The sequence below is a fragment of the Cetorhinus maximus genome, unplaced genomic scaffold (assembly GCF_964194155.1).
Source record: "Cetorhinus maximus unplaced genomic scaffold, sCetMax3.hap1.1 HAP1_SCAFFOLD_163, whole genome shotgun sequence".
NCBI lineage: Eukaryota > Metazoa > Chordata > Chondrichthyes > Lamniformes > Cetorhinidae > Cetorhinus > Cetorhinus maximus.
In genome coordinates, this window is record NW_027596151.1 from 620,852 (window position 1) to 635,302 (window position 14,451).

At 47.1% G+C, this 14,451-nt stretch overlaps 1 protein-coding gene across 3 annotated transcripts in view; it reads right to left on the reverse strand.

The window, feature by feature from the left end:
- Positions 1-4,645: 4,645 nt before the first annotated feature.
- Positions 4,646-14,451, reverse strand: part of klhdc3 (kelch domain containing 3) — a 125,553-nt gene continuing 115,747 nt past the window's right edge. For all 3 annotated transcript variants that reach the window (XM_078534959.1, XM_078534957.1, XM_078534958.1), the window contains one exon: positions 4,646-4,892. In XM_078534959.1, the coding sequence (XP_078391085.1) occupies positions 4,882-4,892 (11 nt within the window). In that variant the 3' untranslated portion in view covers positions 4,646-4,881. The remainder of the gene's footprint in view (positions 4,893-14,451) is intronic.

Genomic DNA, 14,451 nt, shown 5'->3' on the forward strand with positions numbered 1-14,451 from the left:
AAATCAGCCAGGGTTCCTGCTCCTGATCACTGTCCAGTGATCCCTGGGTTAGAGAGAGAGAGGGGGAATCAGCCAGGGTTCCTGCTCCTGATCACTGTCCAGTGACCCCTGGGTTAGAGAGAAGGAAATCTGTTTCTCTCTCCACAGATGCTGTCAAACGCAGACTACTTCCAGCATTTTCTGTTTTTATGTTAAGTTTCCACTTTTTTTTATTTCAAAAGGAAAATGGGATTGAGAGACCGAGCACCAGGGACTGGATTGAATCTTCTTATACACAACAGGCTGGAGGGGCTGAATGGCCTCCTCCTGTCCCTGTGTTTTATTAGTCCCAGAGAGCCGCAGAGCCAATATTTAACACCAAACGAGGGTGAAAGAACTGGATTTACCTACTGTCAGAACTACACATTGAACACAAAATATAAAAAGACAGACCAGGTCATAAAATGCCAGCTTTATATTTTTTTTATACAAGTGCTGTGAGAAATCTGTTTTTACAAAAAGAGAAGGAAACGACTTCCAAGTTGCTGGAGTTGTCGACTGGGTGTTGCGAGTTTATAGGGTGGGGGGGGTCACCCTGACACCATACTGGATGATGTCTCGGAAGTCTCGTTCCAGGGATTAGCCTCGAGTGAATGCACCACTTCCTGGAGAATGGCCTTTCAGATGCATGGAATTTGAGAGATTGACTCAGTAACCTGCCAGGGACCCTCTCCTCTGAGCTCTGTTTCTCTGGTAGTGAACTGGACGGAGTAATACCGAGGTCCCCCAGAACTGCATTCCCCCCCTCTGTAGTACATCTCAGTGTGTGGCTCCCCCCTGGGGTACGTGACCTACCTCTCATACCAGAATGCAAAGGTCGAGGGGCAGCCAAGCTCAACTGGGCTCAGACGCTGTGTACTGAGGAGGGGGTAGTGAGCTTGGGGTGCTGGGGGGTGGGGGGAAAACAAGGGAGTGGGCGCGAGGAGAGAGAATAATCAGCCACATTGCCTGGATTCCTCTCTCTCACCTTGAGCGTGAGTGTTTTGTCAGGAGCACGCTCGATCACATGCCTGGTAGAGCAGCCTACACTGGCAGAAGCTGCTCCGTTGCCGGGAGAGGTAGCTGGAGAGGCAGGGTGGGAAGGGACAGGCAGATTAAATCAGGGGACAGGAGGCCTGTGAGACACTGACCTTCATTAGGGACAGGTAGATGGGAACACCACCACCTGCGACTTCCCCTCCCAGTCACTCACCATCCTGACTTGGAAATATATCGCCGTTCCTTCACTGTCGCTGGGTCAAAATCCTGGAACTCCCTCCCTAACAGCACTGTGGGTGTACCCACACCACATGGACTGCAGCGGTTCAAGAAGGCAGCTCACCACCACCTTCTCAAGGGCAATTAGGGATGGGCAATAAATGCTGGTCTAGCCAGCGAAGCCCACATCCTGGGAATGAATATAAAGTGTGGACAAGGGAGATGGGTCATGGGGAGAGGCAATTCAGGGACAAGGAAAAAAAAATTAATCATTGTGTTTCAAAGCAAAACAAACTCCGGAAACCCACTGTGTTCACATCATTACCACCTGTGATAAACCTTCTCTTGGAGCTGCACCCCCAACAATAACATAATCAGTCACTACTGTCCCTAGTCAAGCTTCTGGACTAAGTTACAAACACGTTGGTCAATCTGAAGATCCAGGTTAAAGAAGAGGACACGACGGGAAACTAACCAGTGTTCCTGCTCCCGATCCCAGGGTTAGAGAGAGGGTAAACTAACCAGGGTTCCTGCTCCTGATCCCAGGGTTAGAGAGAGGGTAAACTAACCAGGGTTCCTGCTCCCGATCCCAGGGTTAGAGAGAGGGTAAACTAACCAGGGCTCCTGCTCCCGATCCCAGGGTTAGAGAGAGGGTAAACTAACCAGGGCTCCTGCTCCCGATGTTTGGGTTACAGAGAGGGTAAAGTAACCAGGGCTCCTGCTTCCGATGTCTGGGTTACAGAGAGGGTAAAGTAACCAGGGCTCCTACTCCCGATGTCTGGGTTACAGAGAGGGTAAAGTAACCAGGGTTCCTGCTCCCGATGTCTGGGTTACAGAGAGGGTAAAGTAACCAGGGTTCCTGCTCCTGATCCCAGGGTTAGAGAGAGGGTAAAGTAACCAGGGCTCCTGCTCCCGATGTCTGGGTTACAGAGAGGGTAAAGTAACCAGGGCTCCTGCTCCCGATGTCTGGGTTACAGAGAGGGTAAAGTAACCAGGGCTCCTGCTCCCGATGTTTGGGTTACAGAGAGGGTAAAGTAACCAGAGTTCCTGCTCCCGCTGTCTGGGTTACAGAGAGGGTAAAGTAACCAGGGTTCCTGCTCCCGATGTTTGGGTTACAGAGAGGGTAAAGTAACCAGGGTTCCTGCTCCCGATGTCTGGGTTACAGAGAGGGTAAACTAACCAGGGTTCCTGCTCCCGATGTCTGGGTTACAGAGAGGGTAAAGTAACCAGGGCTCCTGCTCCTGATCCCAGGGTTACAGAGAGGGTAAACTAACCAGGGTTCCTGCTCCCGATATCTGGGTTACAGAGAGGGTAAACTAACCAGGGCTCCTGCTCCTGATCCCAGGGTTACAGAGAGGGTAAACTAACCAGGGTTCCTGCTCCCGATGTCTGGGTTACAGAGAGGGTAAACTAACCAGGGCTCCTGCTCCCGATGTCTGGGTTACAGAGAGGGTAAACTAACCAGGGTTCCTGCTCCCGATGTTTGGGTTACAGAGAGGGTAAAGTAACCAGGGCTCCTGCTCCCGATGTCTGGGTTACAGAGAGGGTAAACTAACCAGGGCTCCTGCTCCCGATGTCTGGGTTACAGAGAGGGTAAAGTAACCAGGGTTCCTGCTCCTGATGTCTGGGTTACAGAGAGGGTAAAGTAACCAGGGCTCCTGCTCCCGATGTCTGGGTTACAGAGAGGGTAAAGTAACCAGGGTTCCTGCTCCCGATGTCTGGGTTACAGAGAGGGTAAACTAACCAGGGCTCCTGCTCCCGATGTCTGGGTTACAGAGAGGGTAAAGTAACCAGGGCTCCTGCTCCCGATGTCTGGGTTACAGAGAGGGTAAACTAACCAGGGTTCCTGCTCCTGATGTCTGGGTTACAGAGAGGGTAAAGTAACCAGGGCTCCTGCTCCTGATGTCTGGGTTACAGAGAGGGTAAAGTAACCAGGGCTCCTGCTCCCGATGTCTGGGTTACAGAGAGGGTAAACTAACCAGGGTTCCTGCTCCTGATGTCTGGGTTACAGAGAGGGTAAAGTAACCAGGGTTCCTGCTCCCGATGTCTGGGTTACAGAGAGGGTAAACTAACCAGGGTTCCTGCTCCCGATGTCTGGGTTACAGAGAGGGTAAAGTAACCAGGGCTCCTGCTCCCGATGTTTGGGTTACAGAGAGGGTAAAGTAACCAGGGCTCCTGCTCCCGATGTCTGGGTTACAGAGAGGGTAAACTAACCAGGGTTCCTGCTCCCGATGTTTGGGTTACAGAGAGGGTAAAGTAACCAGGGCTCCTGCTCCCGATGTCTGGGTTACAGAGAGGGTAAAGTAACCAGGGCTCCTGCTCCCGATGTTTGGGTTACAGAGAGGGTAAAGTAACCAGGGTTCCTGCTCCCGATGTCTGGGTTACAGAGAGGGTAAAGTAACCAGGGCTCCTGCTCCCGATGTTTGGGTTACAGAGAGGGTAAAGTAACCAGGGCTCCTGCTCCCGATGTCTGGGTTACAGAGAGGGTAAAGTAACCAGGGTTCCTGCTCGTTTAACAGTAAACACTCCGGCAGCACTGCACCATATTTGGCTGCGAAGTCACTGGCCAATACTGTGTTTTGGGATTGGCACTGCACCGTCCCCTCCAGGAGAAGGGAGGGGGAAGAAAGGGGAACTCAGTGAAAAATAAGACAGCAGCCTGCACAACAGCAGGGGAACGGAGGAATAGGTCAAGTTGGGGAGGGCTCTGTGGGTCAGTCACAGCACCTCGTACACCGATACATCAGCTACCGAGGAGGTTCTAACAGTCCTCTCTCCCCCCAACCCCGACACCCCACCCCCACCACCTGCATCACTCCGAGGGAGGGGAGGGGAGGTCTCATACAGGGGTCTCTCTCTCAGACATTAATCCTTGCCCACAGTTCATGTGTGACCCCCAAGGCATGCTGGCCGCGTGCAGGCTTCCAACGTGGTCATTCCCTGCATCAGGATATCCTCCCCGGGATGGCAGTAAGCCGGGAAGGCCAAATAGCAAACTGCAGCTTGGTGACGGGGCCCCGATCGTTAGGGACCATCCCTGCATCCAGTTTATATCGAAGCCTTCAGGTCAGTGACTCAAACGCAGGTAAACCTGGAGGGGGAAATGGAGGGTGCCCCTCAAAGCAGTTGCATGACTTCCATTTTTAGTTTTGATGCTTCCCCCGGCACCAGGACCAAGGCAGTGGCTGTTCCTTTAAAATAAAAGACACAGCTCTTCCCCTCAGCACAGGGAGTCTCTGGGAAAGCAGCTAACAGCTAGCATGAGGTATATTCGTCAGAGCACCTTCTGGTAAAAGCATCCAATGCAAGTTCTGTGTTCAAACACCCGCAACGCAAGGCAGTGAGAAAACACCTCCTCCTGCCGATACATCAAAAATATATTTCAGAAAGACCACTCAATCGCCGCTGCAAACTTCCAAACAGGTTCTGGTTTAAGAAGGGCGCTGTGTGGTTTTTTCCCATCGTGTTTGGTGTCAAGGTGAAGTTTGCACAGTCTGTCCCTCCTCCTGACCCCTCACACACACACACACACCAAGGGAGTGTGTCAGAGAGCTGTTTCCAGTCAAAATGAAAGGAGAGAGGAACTTGTTTAACCGTGAGAGGAGAAGATTGGACGACTGATGTTGCTGTTTGTTGTCATAGCTGTTAGCTCCCACCTGTTAACAAATCGAAAGCACACATCATTTCAATTTATCTGGCTCACAATCTGGACAATTGACAATCGACATGTAAACACTCACAACGGCAAAATCCCAAAGATAGAAACTTGCTGCTGTCACTGAGGGAACATTCCTAACTCTCCGATTAATCGCTCCGAACCTTTTCATTTGCCATCTTTTATCTAAGTAACTGGGATTTCTGAATTCCAAGATAACATCTCCATCAGAATTCAATGGCTGGTTCTAACAAACTATTGCATTTCAAGGACAAACAGAAAGGTTGTAATTACCTGCTTATCAAAGTTTTGTTTGAGAATTGAAACATTCCAATTACTGAGAGCATGAGAGAGAGAGAGAGTGGGAGAGGGAGAGAGGGAGAGAAGAGGGAGGGGGGGAGAGAGAGAGAGAGTGGGAGAGAGGGGGAGAGAGAGAGTGGGAGAGGGAGAGAGGGAGAGAAGAGGGAGGGGGGGAGAGAGAGAGAGAGTGGGAGAGAGGGGGAGAGAGAGAGTGGGAGAGGGAGAGAGGGAGAGAAGAGGGAGGGGGGGAGAGAGAGAGAGAGTGGGAGAGAGGGGGAGAGAGAGAGTGGGGGATAGAGGGGGAGCGAGGGGGAGCGAGGGGGAGCGAGGGGGAGAGAGGGGGAGAGAGGGGGAGAGAGGGGGAGAGAGGGGGAGAGAGGGGGAGAGAGGGGGAGAGAGGGGGAGAGAGCGGGAGAGAGCGGGAGAAAGGGGGAGAGAGGGGGAGAGAGGGGGAGAGAGCGGGAGAGAGGGGGAGAGAGGGGGAGAGAGGGGGAGAGAGGGGGAGAGAGGGGGAGAGAGGGGGAGCGAGGGGGAGCGAGGGGGAGCGAGGGGGAGCGAGGGGGAGAGAGGGGGGAGAGAGGGGGAGAGAGGGGGAGAGAGGGGGAGCGAGGGGGAGAGAGGGGGAGAGAGGGGGAGAGAGGGGGAGAGAGGGGGAGAGAGGGGGAGCGAGGGGGAGAGAGAGAGTGAGAGGGAGAGAGAGGGGAAGAGAGGGGGAGAGAGGCGGAGAGAGGGGGAGAGAGGGGGAGAGAGAGTGAGAGGGAGTGAGAGGGAGTGAGAGGGAGAGAGAGAGAGGGAGAGAGAGTGAGAGTGAGAGGGGGAGAGAGAGAGAGAGAGTGAGAGGGGGAGAGAGAGAGAGAGAGTGAGAGGGGGAGAGAGAGAGAGAGAGAGTGAGAGTGAGACAGTGAGAGGGAGAGAGAGTGAGGGAGAGGGAGAGTGAGAGAGAGTGAGAGGGGGAGAGAGAGAGAGTGAGACAGTGAGAGGGAGAGAGAGTGAGAGAGAGTGAGAGAGAGGGAGAGGGAGAGAGAGGGAGAGAGAGGGAGAGAGAGGGAGAGAGAGGGAGAGAGAGGGAGAGAGAGGGAGAGAGAGGGAGAGAGAGGGAGAGAGAGGGAGAGAGAGGGAGAGAGAGGGAGAGAGAGGGAGAGAGAGGGAGAGAGAGGGAGAGAGAGGGAGGGAGAGAGAGGGAGAGAGAGGGAGAGAGAGGGAGAGAGAGGGAGAGAGACAGAGAGACAGAGAGAGAGGGAGAAAGAGGGAGAGAGAGGGAGGGAGAGAGAGAGGGAGAGAGAGAGGGAGAGAGAGAGGGAGAGAGAGAGGGAAGAGAGAGGGAGAGAGAGAGGGAGAGTGAGAGAGTGAGAGTGAGAGAGGGAGAGTGGGAGAGGGAGAGTGGGAGAGAGGGAGAGAGGGAGAGAGGGAGAGAGGGAGAGAGAGAGAGAGAGGATGCACAAGGGAATGGGATTGACTGGATTGCTCTGTAGAGAACCAGCATGGACTCAATGTGGCAAATGGCCATGTTCCTGTACTGAACTGACTGAGGGGACAGAGCGAGAGACACGACAGCAGGGGCCAGAGGGGGGCATGGGTGGGGAAGAGGAGACACGGGGGGGTTGAGGAGGGAGGGGGAGCAGGAGAAAGCAAGAGGGAGAGAATGGAGGAAAAGAGCATGATAGGAAAGGGGGAAGAGGAGAGGAAAGTGGAAATAATATGAAAATATACATGACCCAATAAATATCAATAACTGCAGAAGAGTTAGAAAACTAGATTAATGGCAAAGCAATCTATACAAAATCTCCACGGAAAAGGCAAAGGACACTACCTTGGACACTGTCAATGCGAATAGTACATAAGCAGTACATAGAGTTTGGGGGTAGGGGAAGAGGAAGGGAATGCAGGGGGACATCAGACTGGATGAGATGGTAGCTAGCCCAGGGGGTATTAGAAGATAAGAAATAGGAGCAGGAGTAGGCCATTTGGCCCATCAAGCCTGCCTCGCCATTCAATAAGATCATGGCTGATCTGCCCCAGGCCTCAACTCCCCTTTCGTGGCAGCTCCTCACAGCCCTCAAACCCCCGATATTTCATAAAGCTATCTACCTCCTCTATAAATACTGTCACTGATCTATCTACCTCCTCTATAAATACTTTCACTGATCTATCTACCTCCTCTATAAATACTGTCACTGATCTATCTACCTCCTCTTTAAATACTTTCAGTGATCTATCTACCTCCTCTTTAAATACTTTCACTGATCTATCTACCTCCTGTTTAAATACTTTCACTGATCTATCTACCTCCTCTTTAAATACTTTCACTGATCTATCTACCTCCTCTTCAAATACTTTCAGTGATTTATCTACCTCCTCTTTAAATACTTTCAGTGATCTATCTACCTCCTCTTTAAATACTTTCACTGAGCTATCCACCTCCTCTTTAAATACTTTCACTGATCTATCTACCTCCTCTTTAAATACTTTCACTGATCTATCTACCTCCTCTTTAAATACTTTCACTGATCTATCTACCTCCTCTTTAAATACTTTCACTGATCTATCTACCTCCTCTTTAAATACTCTCACTGATCTATCCACCTCCTCTTTAAATACTTTCACTGATCTATCTACCTCCTCTTTAAATACTTTCACTGATCTATCTACCTCCTCTTTAAATACTTTCACTGATCTATCTACCTCCTCTTTAAATACTTTCACTGATCTATCTACCTCCTCTTTAAATACTTTCACTGATCTATCTACCTCCTCTTTAAATACTTTCACTGATCTATCTACCTCCTCTTTAAATACTTTGTGATCTATCTACCTCCTCTTCAAATACTTTCAGTGATCTATCTACCTCCTCTTTAAATACTTTCACTGATCTATCCACCTCCTCTTTAAATACTTTCACTGATCTATCTACCTCCTCTTTAAATACTTTGTGATCTAACTACCTCCTCTTTAAATACTTTCACTGATCTATCTACCTCCTCTTTAAATACTTTCACCGATCTATCTACCTCCTCTTTAAATACTTTCACTGATCTATCTACCTCCTCTTCAAATACTTTCAGTGATCTATCTACCTCCTCTTTAAATACTTTCAGTGATCTATCTACCTCCTCTTTAAATACTCTCACTGATCTATCCACCTCCTCTTTAAATACTTTCACTGATCTATCTACCTCCTCTTTAAATACTTTCACTGATCTATCTACCTCCTCTTTAAATACTTTCACTGATCTATCTACCTCCTCTTTAAATACTTTCACTGATCTATCCACCTCCTCTTTAAATACTTTCAGTGATCTATCTACCTCCTCTTTAAATACTTTCACTGATCTATCTACCTCCTCTTTAAATACTTTCAGTGATCTATCTACCTCCTCTTTAAATACTTTCAGTGATCTATCTACCTCCTCTTTAAATACTTTTACTGATCTATCTACCTCCTCTTTAAATACTTTCACTGATCTATCTACCTCCTCTTTAAATACTTTCACTGATCTATCTACCTCCTCTTTAAATACTTTCACTGATCTATCTACCTCCTCTTTAAATACTTTCACTGATCTATCTACCTCCTCTTTAAATACTTTCAGTGATCTATCTACCTCCTCTTTAAATACTTTCACTGATCTATCTACCTCCTCTTTAAATACTTTCACTGATCTATCTACCTCCTCTTTAAATACTTTCACTGATCTATCTATCTCCTCTTTAAATACTTTCACTGATCTATCTACCTCCTCTTTAAATACTTTCAGTGATCTATCTACCTCCTCTTTAAATACTTTCACTGATCTATCTACCTCCTCTTTAAATACTTTCACTGAACTATCTACCTCCTCTTTAAATACTTTCACTGATCTATTGCACAGAGTCATGTAGATTTTCATGCTTGCAGTTTAATAAACTTAGTGTTGAAATTACGTAAATTCAACTCTTGTCAAGGCAAACGGTTGCATCTTGATAGGAAAGCTTAATATTATTTAACTCTCTGGGGTGGAGAATTCCAGACATTCACTACCCTCAGAGGAGAAATTCTTTTGCAACTGATCCGTGTGGCACTCCACTCGTTACATCTTTCCAACCCGAAAAGGACCCATTAATCCCAATTCTCTGTCTTATGTGTGTTAACCTATCCTCGATCCATGCTAATACATTAACTCCAATACCGTGAGCTCCTATCTTGTTGAATAACCTTTTATGTGGCACCTTATCGAATGCGTTCTAGAAATCCAAATACACTACATCAAACAGAAAAAGAAAGCGTACGATAGGCACAAAGAACTAAGCACTGCAGATAGCCTAGACGAATATAGGAAGTGCAGGGACGAAGTAAAAAAGGAAATGAGGAAATCAAAGAGAGGGCATGAAAAAAAGATTAGCAAGTAAAGTTAAAGATAACCCAAAGGTGTTTTACCAATACATTAATGCTAAAAGGTTAGTTAAGGAAAAAGTGGGACATATCAGAGATGAAGATGGAAACTTGTGTGTATATGCAGAGGATGTGGGAAGGGTTTTGAATGAATATTTTGTCTCTGTGTTTACAAAGGAAAGGGAGGATGTAGATATAGTAGTCCAAGGGGAACACTGAGAGATATTGGATGGGATAGTCATAAAGAGAGAGGAAGTACTCGAAGGGTTGAAGTCCTTGAAAGTGGATAAGTCACCTAGGCCAGATGGATTGTTTCCAAGGCTACTGAAGGAGTTAGGGAGGAGATAGCAGATGCTCTGAGGATGATTTTCCAATCTTCACTAGACACAGGGGAGGTACCGGAGGACTGGAGAAATGCAAACGTACTTCCATTGTTTAAAAAGGGATCAAAGGAAATGCCAAACAATTATAGGCCAGTTAGTCTTACATCGGTGGTGAGCAAATTAGTAGAATCAATCCTGAGAGATAGGATTAACTGTCATGTGGAAAGGCATGGACTAGTCAGGGATGGTCAGCATGGATTTGTTAAAGGAAGGTCTTGCCTCACAAATTTGATTGAATTTTTTGAGGAAGTGATAAGAAGTGGTGATGAAGGTAGTGCAGTGGATGTTGTGTACATGGATTTTAGCAAGGCATTTGACAAGGTCCCACATGGCAGATTGGTCAGGAAAGTAAAAGCCCATGGGATTCAGGGTAATGTGGCAAACTGGATAAAAGGTTGGCTTTGTAACAGGAGACAAAGGGTAATGGTCGATGGATGCCCTTGTGAATGGAAAGTTGTCTCAAGTGGTGTTCCACAGGGCTCGGTGTTGAAACCTTTGCTGTTTGTGTTATATATTAACGATTTGGACGTGAACATGGGGGCACGATTGGGAAATTTGCAGATGGCACAAAGATTGGCCGAGTAGTGGACAGTGTAGAGGATAGCCATAATCTGCAAAATGATATAGATGGGTTGGTGGAGTAGGCGGTAAAGTGGCAGATTGATTTAAACAGAGAGAAGTGTGAGGTCATACATTTAGGGAGGTCAAACAGTTACAGAAATTACAAAATAAATGGGAATATACTAAGAGGGGTAGATGAAGTGAGAGATGTTGGCGTACAAGTACACAGCTCACTGAAGGCAGCAGTTCAAGTAGACAAGGTTGTAAGTAAGGATATAATGTTGGAATTGTATAAAACACTGGTGAGGCCACAACTGGAGTATTGTGTGCAGTTCTGGTCACCACATTACAGGAAGGACGTAATAGCTCTGGAGAGAGTGCAGAGGAGGTTTACAAGAATGTTGCCAGGGTTAGAAAAGTGTAGCTACGAGGAGAGATTAGATAGGTTGGGGTTATTTTCCTTAGAACAAAGAAGGCTGAGAGGTGACTTGATTGAGGTGTACAAAATTATGAGGGGAATAGATAGAGTGGACAGGATAAAATTGTTTCCCTTGGTGGAGAATTCTAGAACCAGGGGACATAGATTCAAGATAAGTGGCAGAAGGTGTAGGGGGGACATGAGGAAGAACTTTTTTATGCAGAGGGTAGTGGGTGTCTGGAATTCACTGCCCAAGTTGGTGGTAGAGGCAGAAACTCTAAACTCTTAAAAAGTACCTGGATCTGCACGTTAGCTGCAGGGCTATGGGCCGGGTGCAGGAAGGTGGGATTAGAAAGGGCACCTGGGTCTCCTCGGGCTGGCATGGACAAGATGGGCCGAATGGCCCCCTTCTGTGTTGTAACTTTTCTATGGTTCAATGGTTTTACATCTACCGGTTACCTGGAAGTTCCCCTCCAAGCCACTCACCATCCTGACTTGGAAATATATCGCCGTTCCTTCACTGTCACTGGGTCAAAATCCTGGAACTCCCTTCCTAACAGCACTGTGGGTGTACATACACCACATGGACTGCAGCGGCTCAAGAAGGCAGCTCACCGCCACCCTCTCAAGGGCAACTAGGGATGGGCAATAAGTGCTGAGCCAGCCAGAGACACCCACATTCCATGAATGAATAAAGAAAAATCTCAGTTTTAAATGAGTGTCCACTTATTCTCTAACTATAGTTCGAGATTCCCCCACTAGTGGAAACATCTTCTCAACATCTATCCTGTCAAGCCCCCTCAGAATCTCGTATGTTTCAATCTCATTCTTCTAAAATCTAATTAATAAAGGCCTAACCTGTTTAGCCGTTCTTGATAAGTCAACCCCTTCATCCCAGGAATCAGCCTAGTGAATCTCTTTTGAACTGCCTGCAATGTCAGTATATGCTTTCTTAAATACGAGGATCAAAACTGTACACAGTACTCCAGATGCGGCCTCACCAACACCCTGTACAGTTGTAACAAGGCTTCCCTATTTCTACATAGAAGCTAGGAGCAGGAGTAGGCCATTCGGCCCTTCGAGCCTGCTCCGCCATTCATTATGATCATGGCTGATCATCCAACTCAATAGACTGCTCCCGCTTTCTCCCCATACCCTTTGATCCCTTTCGCCCCAAGAGCTATATCTAACTCCTTCTTGAAAACATGCAATGTTTTGGTCTCAACTACTTTCTGTGGTAGCGAATTCCACAGGCTCACCACTCTCTGGGTGAAGAAATTTCTCCTCATCTCAGTCCTAAATGGTCTACCCCATATCCTCAGACTGTGACCCCTGGTTCTGGACTTCCCCACCATCGGGAACATCCTTCCTGCATCTACCCTGTCTAGTCCTGTTAGGATTTTATAGGTTTCTATGAGATCCCCCCTCATTCTTCTGAACTCCAGCGAATATAATCCTAACCGACTCAATCTCTCCTCATATGTCAGTCCCGCCATCCCAGGAATCAGTCTGGTAAACCTTCGCTGCACTCCCTCTATAGCAAGTACATCCTTCCTCAGATAAGGAGACCAAAACTGCACACAATATTCCAGGTGTGGTCTCACCAAGGCCCTGTATAATTGCAGCAAAACATCCCTGCTCCTGTACTCAAATCCTCTGGCTATGAAGGCCAACATGCCATTTGCCTTCTTTACCACCTGCTGCACCTGCATGCTTACCTTCAGCGACTGGTGTACAAGGACACCCAGGTCTCGTTGCACATTCCCCTCTCTCTATTATATGAATGGCTATAAATTATGTGCTTTCCTGTTTTTGCTACCAAAATGGTTAACCTCACATTTATCCACATTATACTGCATCTGCCATACATTTGCCCACTCACTCAGCTTGTCCAAATCACACTGAAGCATCTCTGCATCCTCCACACAGCTCACCCTCCCACCCAGCTTTGTGTCATCTGCAAATTTGGAGATATTACATTTAGTTCCCTCGTCTAAATCATTAACATATATTGTGAATAACTGGGGTCCCAGCACTGATCCCTGCGGTACCCCACTCGTCATTGCCTGCCATTCGGAAAAAGACCCGTTTATTCCTACTCTTTGTTTCCTATCTGCCAACCAGTTTTCTATCCATCTCAGTACACTACCCCCAATCCCATGCGCTTTAATTTTACATGCTAATCTCTTCCGTGGGACTTTGTCGAAAGCCTTCTGAAAGTCCAAATAAACCACATTCACTGGCTCCCCCTCATCAACTCTACTAGTTACATCCTCAAAAAATTCCAGTAGATTTGTCAAGCATGATTTCCCTTTACACTCCAACCCTCTCAATACAGCCCAAAACTCCATTTGCATTTTAATTACTTGCTGCACCTGCATGCTAACTTTGTGTTTCATGCACAAGAACACTCAGATCCCTCTGTGCTGCATTTTTTTGGAGTCTCTCCATTTAAGTAATAGTATGCCTTTTGATTCTACCTAAAAAGACCCATTAATCCCGATTCTCTGTCTTCTGTGTGTTAACCAATCCTCGATCCATGCTACTACATTACCCCCAATACCATGAACTCCTATCTTGTGCAATAACCTTTTATGTGGCACCTTATCGAATGCCTTCTGGAAATCCAAACACACTACATCTACCGGTTCCCCTTTATCATCTCTGCTTGTTATATCCTCAAAGAGCTCTAGCAAATTGGTTAAACATGATTTCCCTTTCACAAAACCATGTAGACTCTGACTGCTCTAAGCTTTTCTAACTGTCCTGCTATTTCTTCCTTAATAATGGACTCTAGCATTTTCCCAATGACAGATGTTAGGCTGACTGGCCTATAGTTTCCTGCTTTTTGTCTCCCTCCCTTCCTGAACAGGGGCGTCACATTAGTGGTTTTCCAATCTTCTGGGCCCCTCCCGGAATCCAGCGAGTTCTGGAATATTTTGACCAATGCCTCCACTATCTCTACAGCCACTTCCTTTAAAACCCTTGGATGCAGGCCATCAGGTCCTCGTGACTTGTCTGCCTTTAGTGCCATTAGTTTGTCAAATACTTTGCCCCTTGTGATAGAGACTGTTACAAGATCTTTCCTCCCATTAGCTCCTTGTTTATCTGATATCTTTGGGTTGTTTATAGCGTCCTTGACTGTGAAGACCGATGCAAAATATTGGTTTAAATTATCTGCCATTTCCCTGTTCCCCATTATCAACTCTCCAGTCACATCCTCCAACGGTCCCACACTCACCTTAACCACTGTCTATCTTTCTATATACCCGTAGAAGTGCTTCATGTTTGTTTTTATTTTTTTTTGCCAATTTACCATCATAATTAAGTTTCTCCCTCTTTATTAGCTTATTAGTTATCTGCTGCTGGTTCCTAAAAATTCCTTCTCCTCTGGACAACAACTAGTTTTTGTCACTTTGTATGCCTTAGTTTTTGATTGGACACTCTCCTTGACCACGGGTGGTTCATCCTTCTCATCGAGTCCTTCTTTTTGACCAGGATAAATTTTTGCTGTGCGTTTTGAAATATC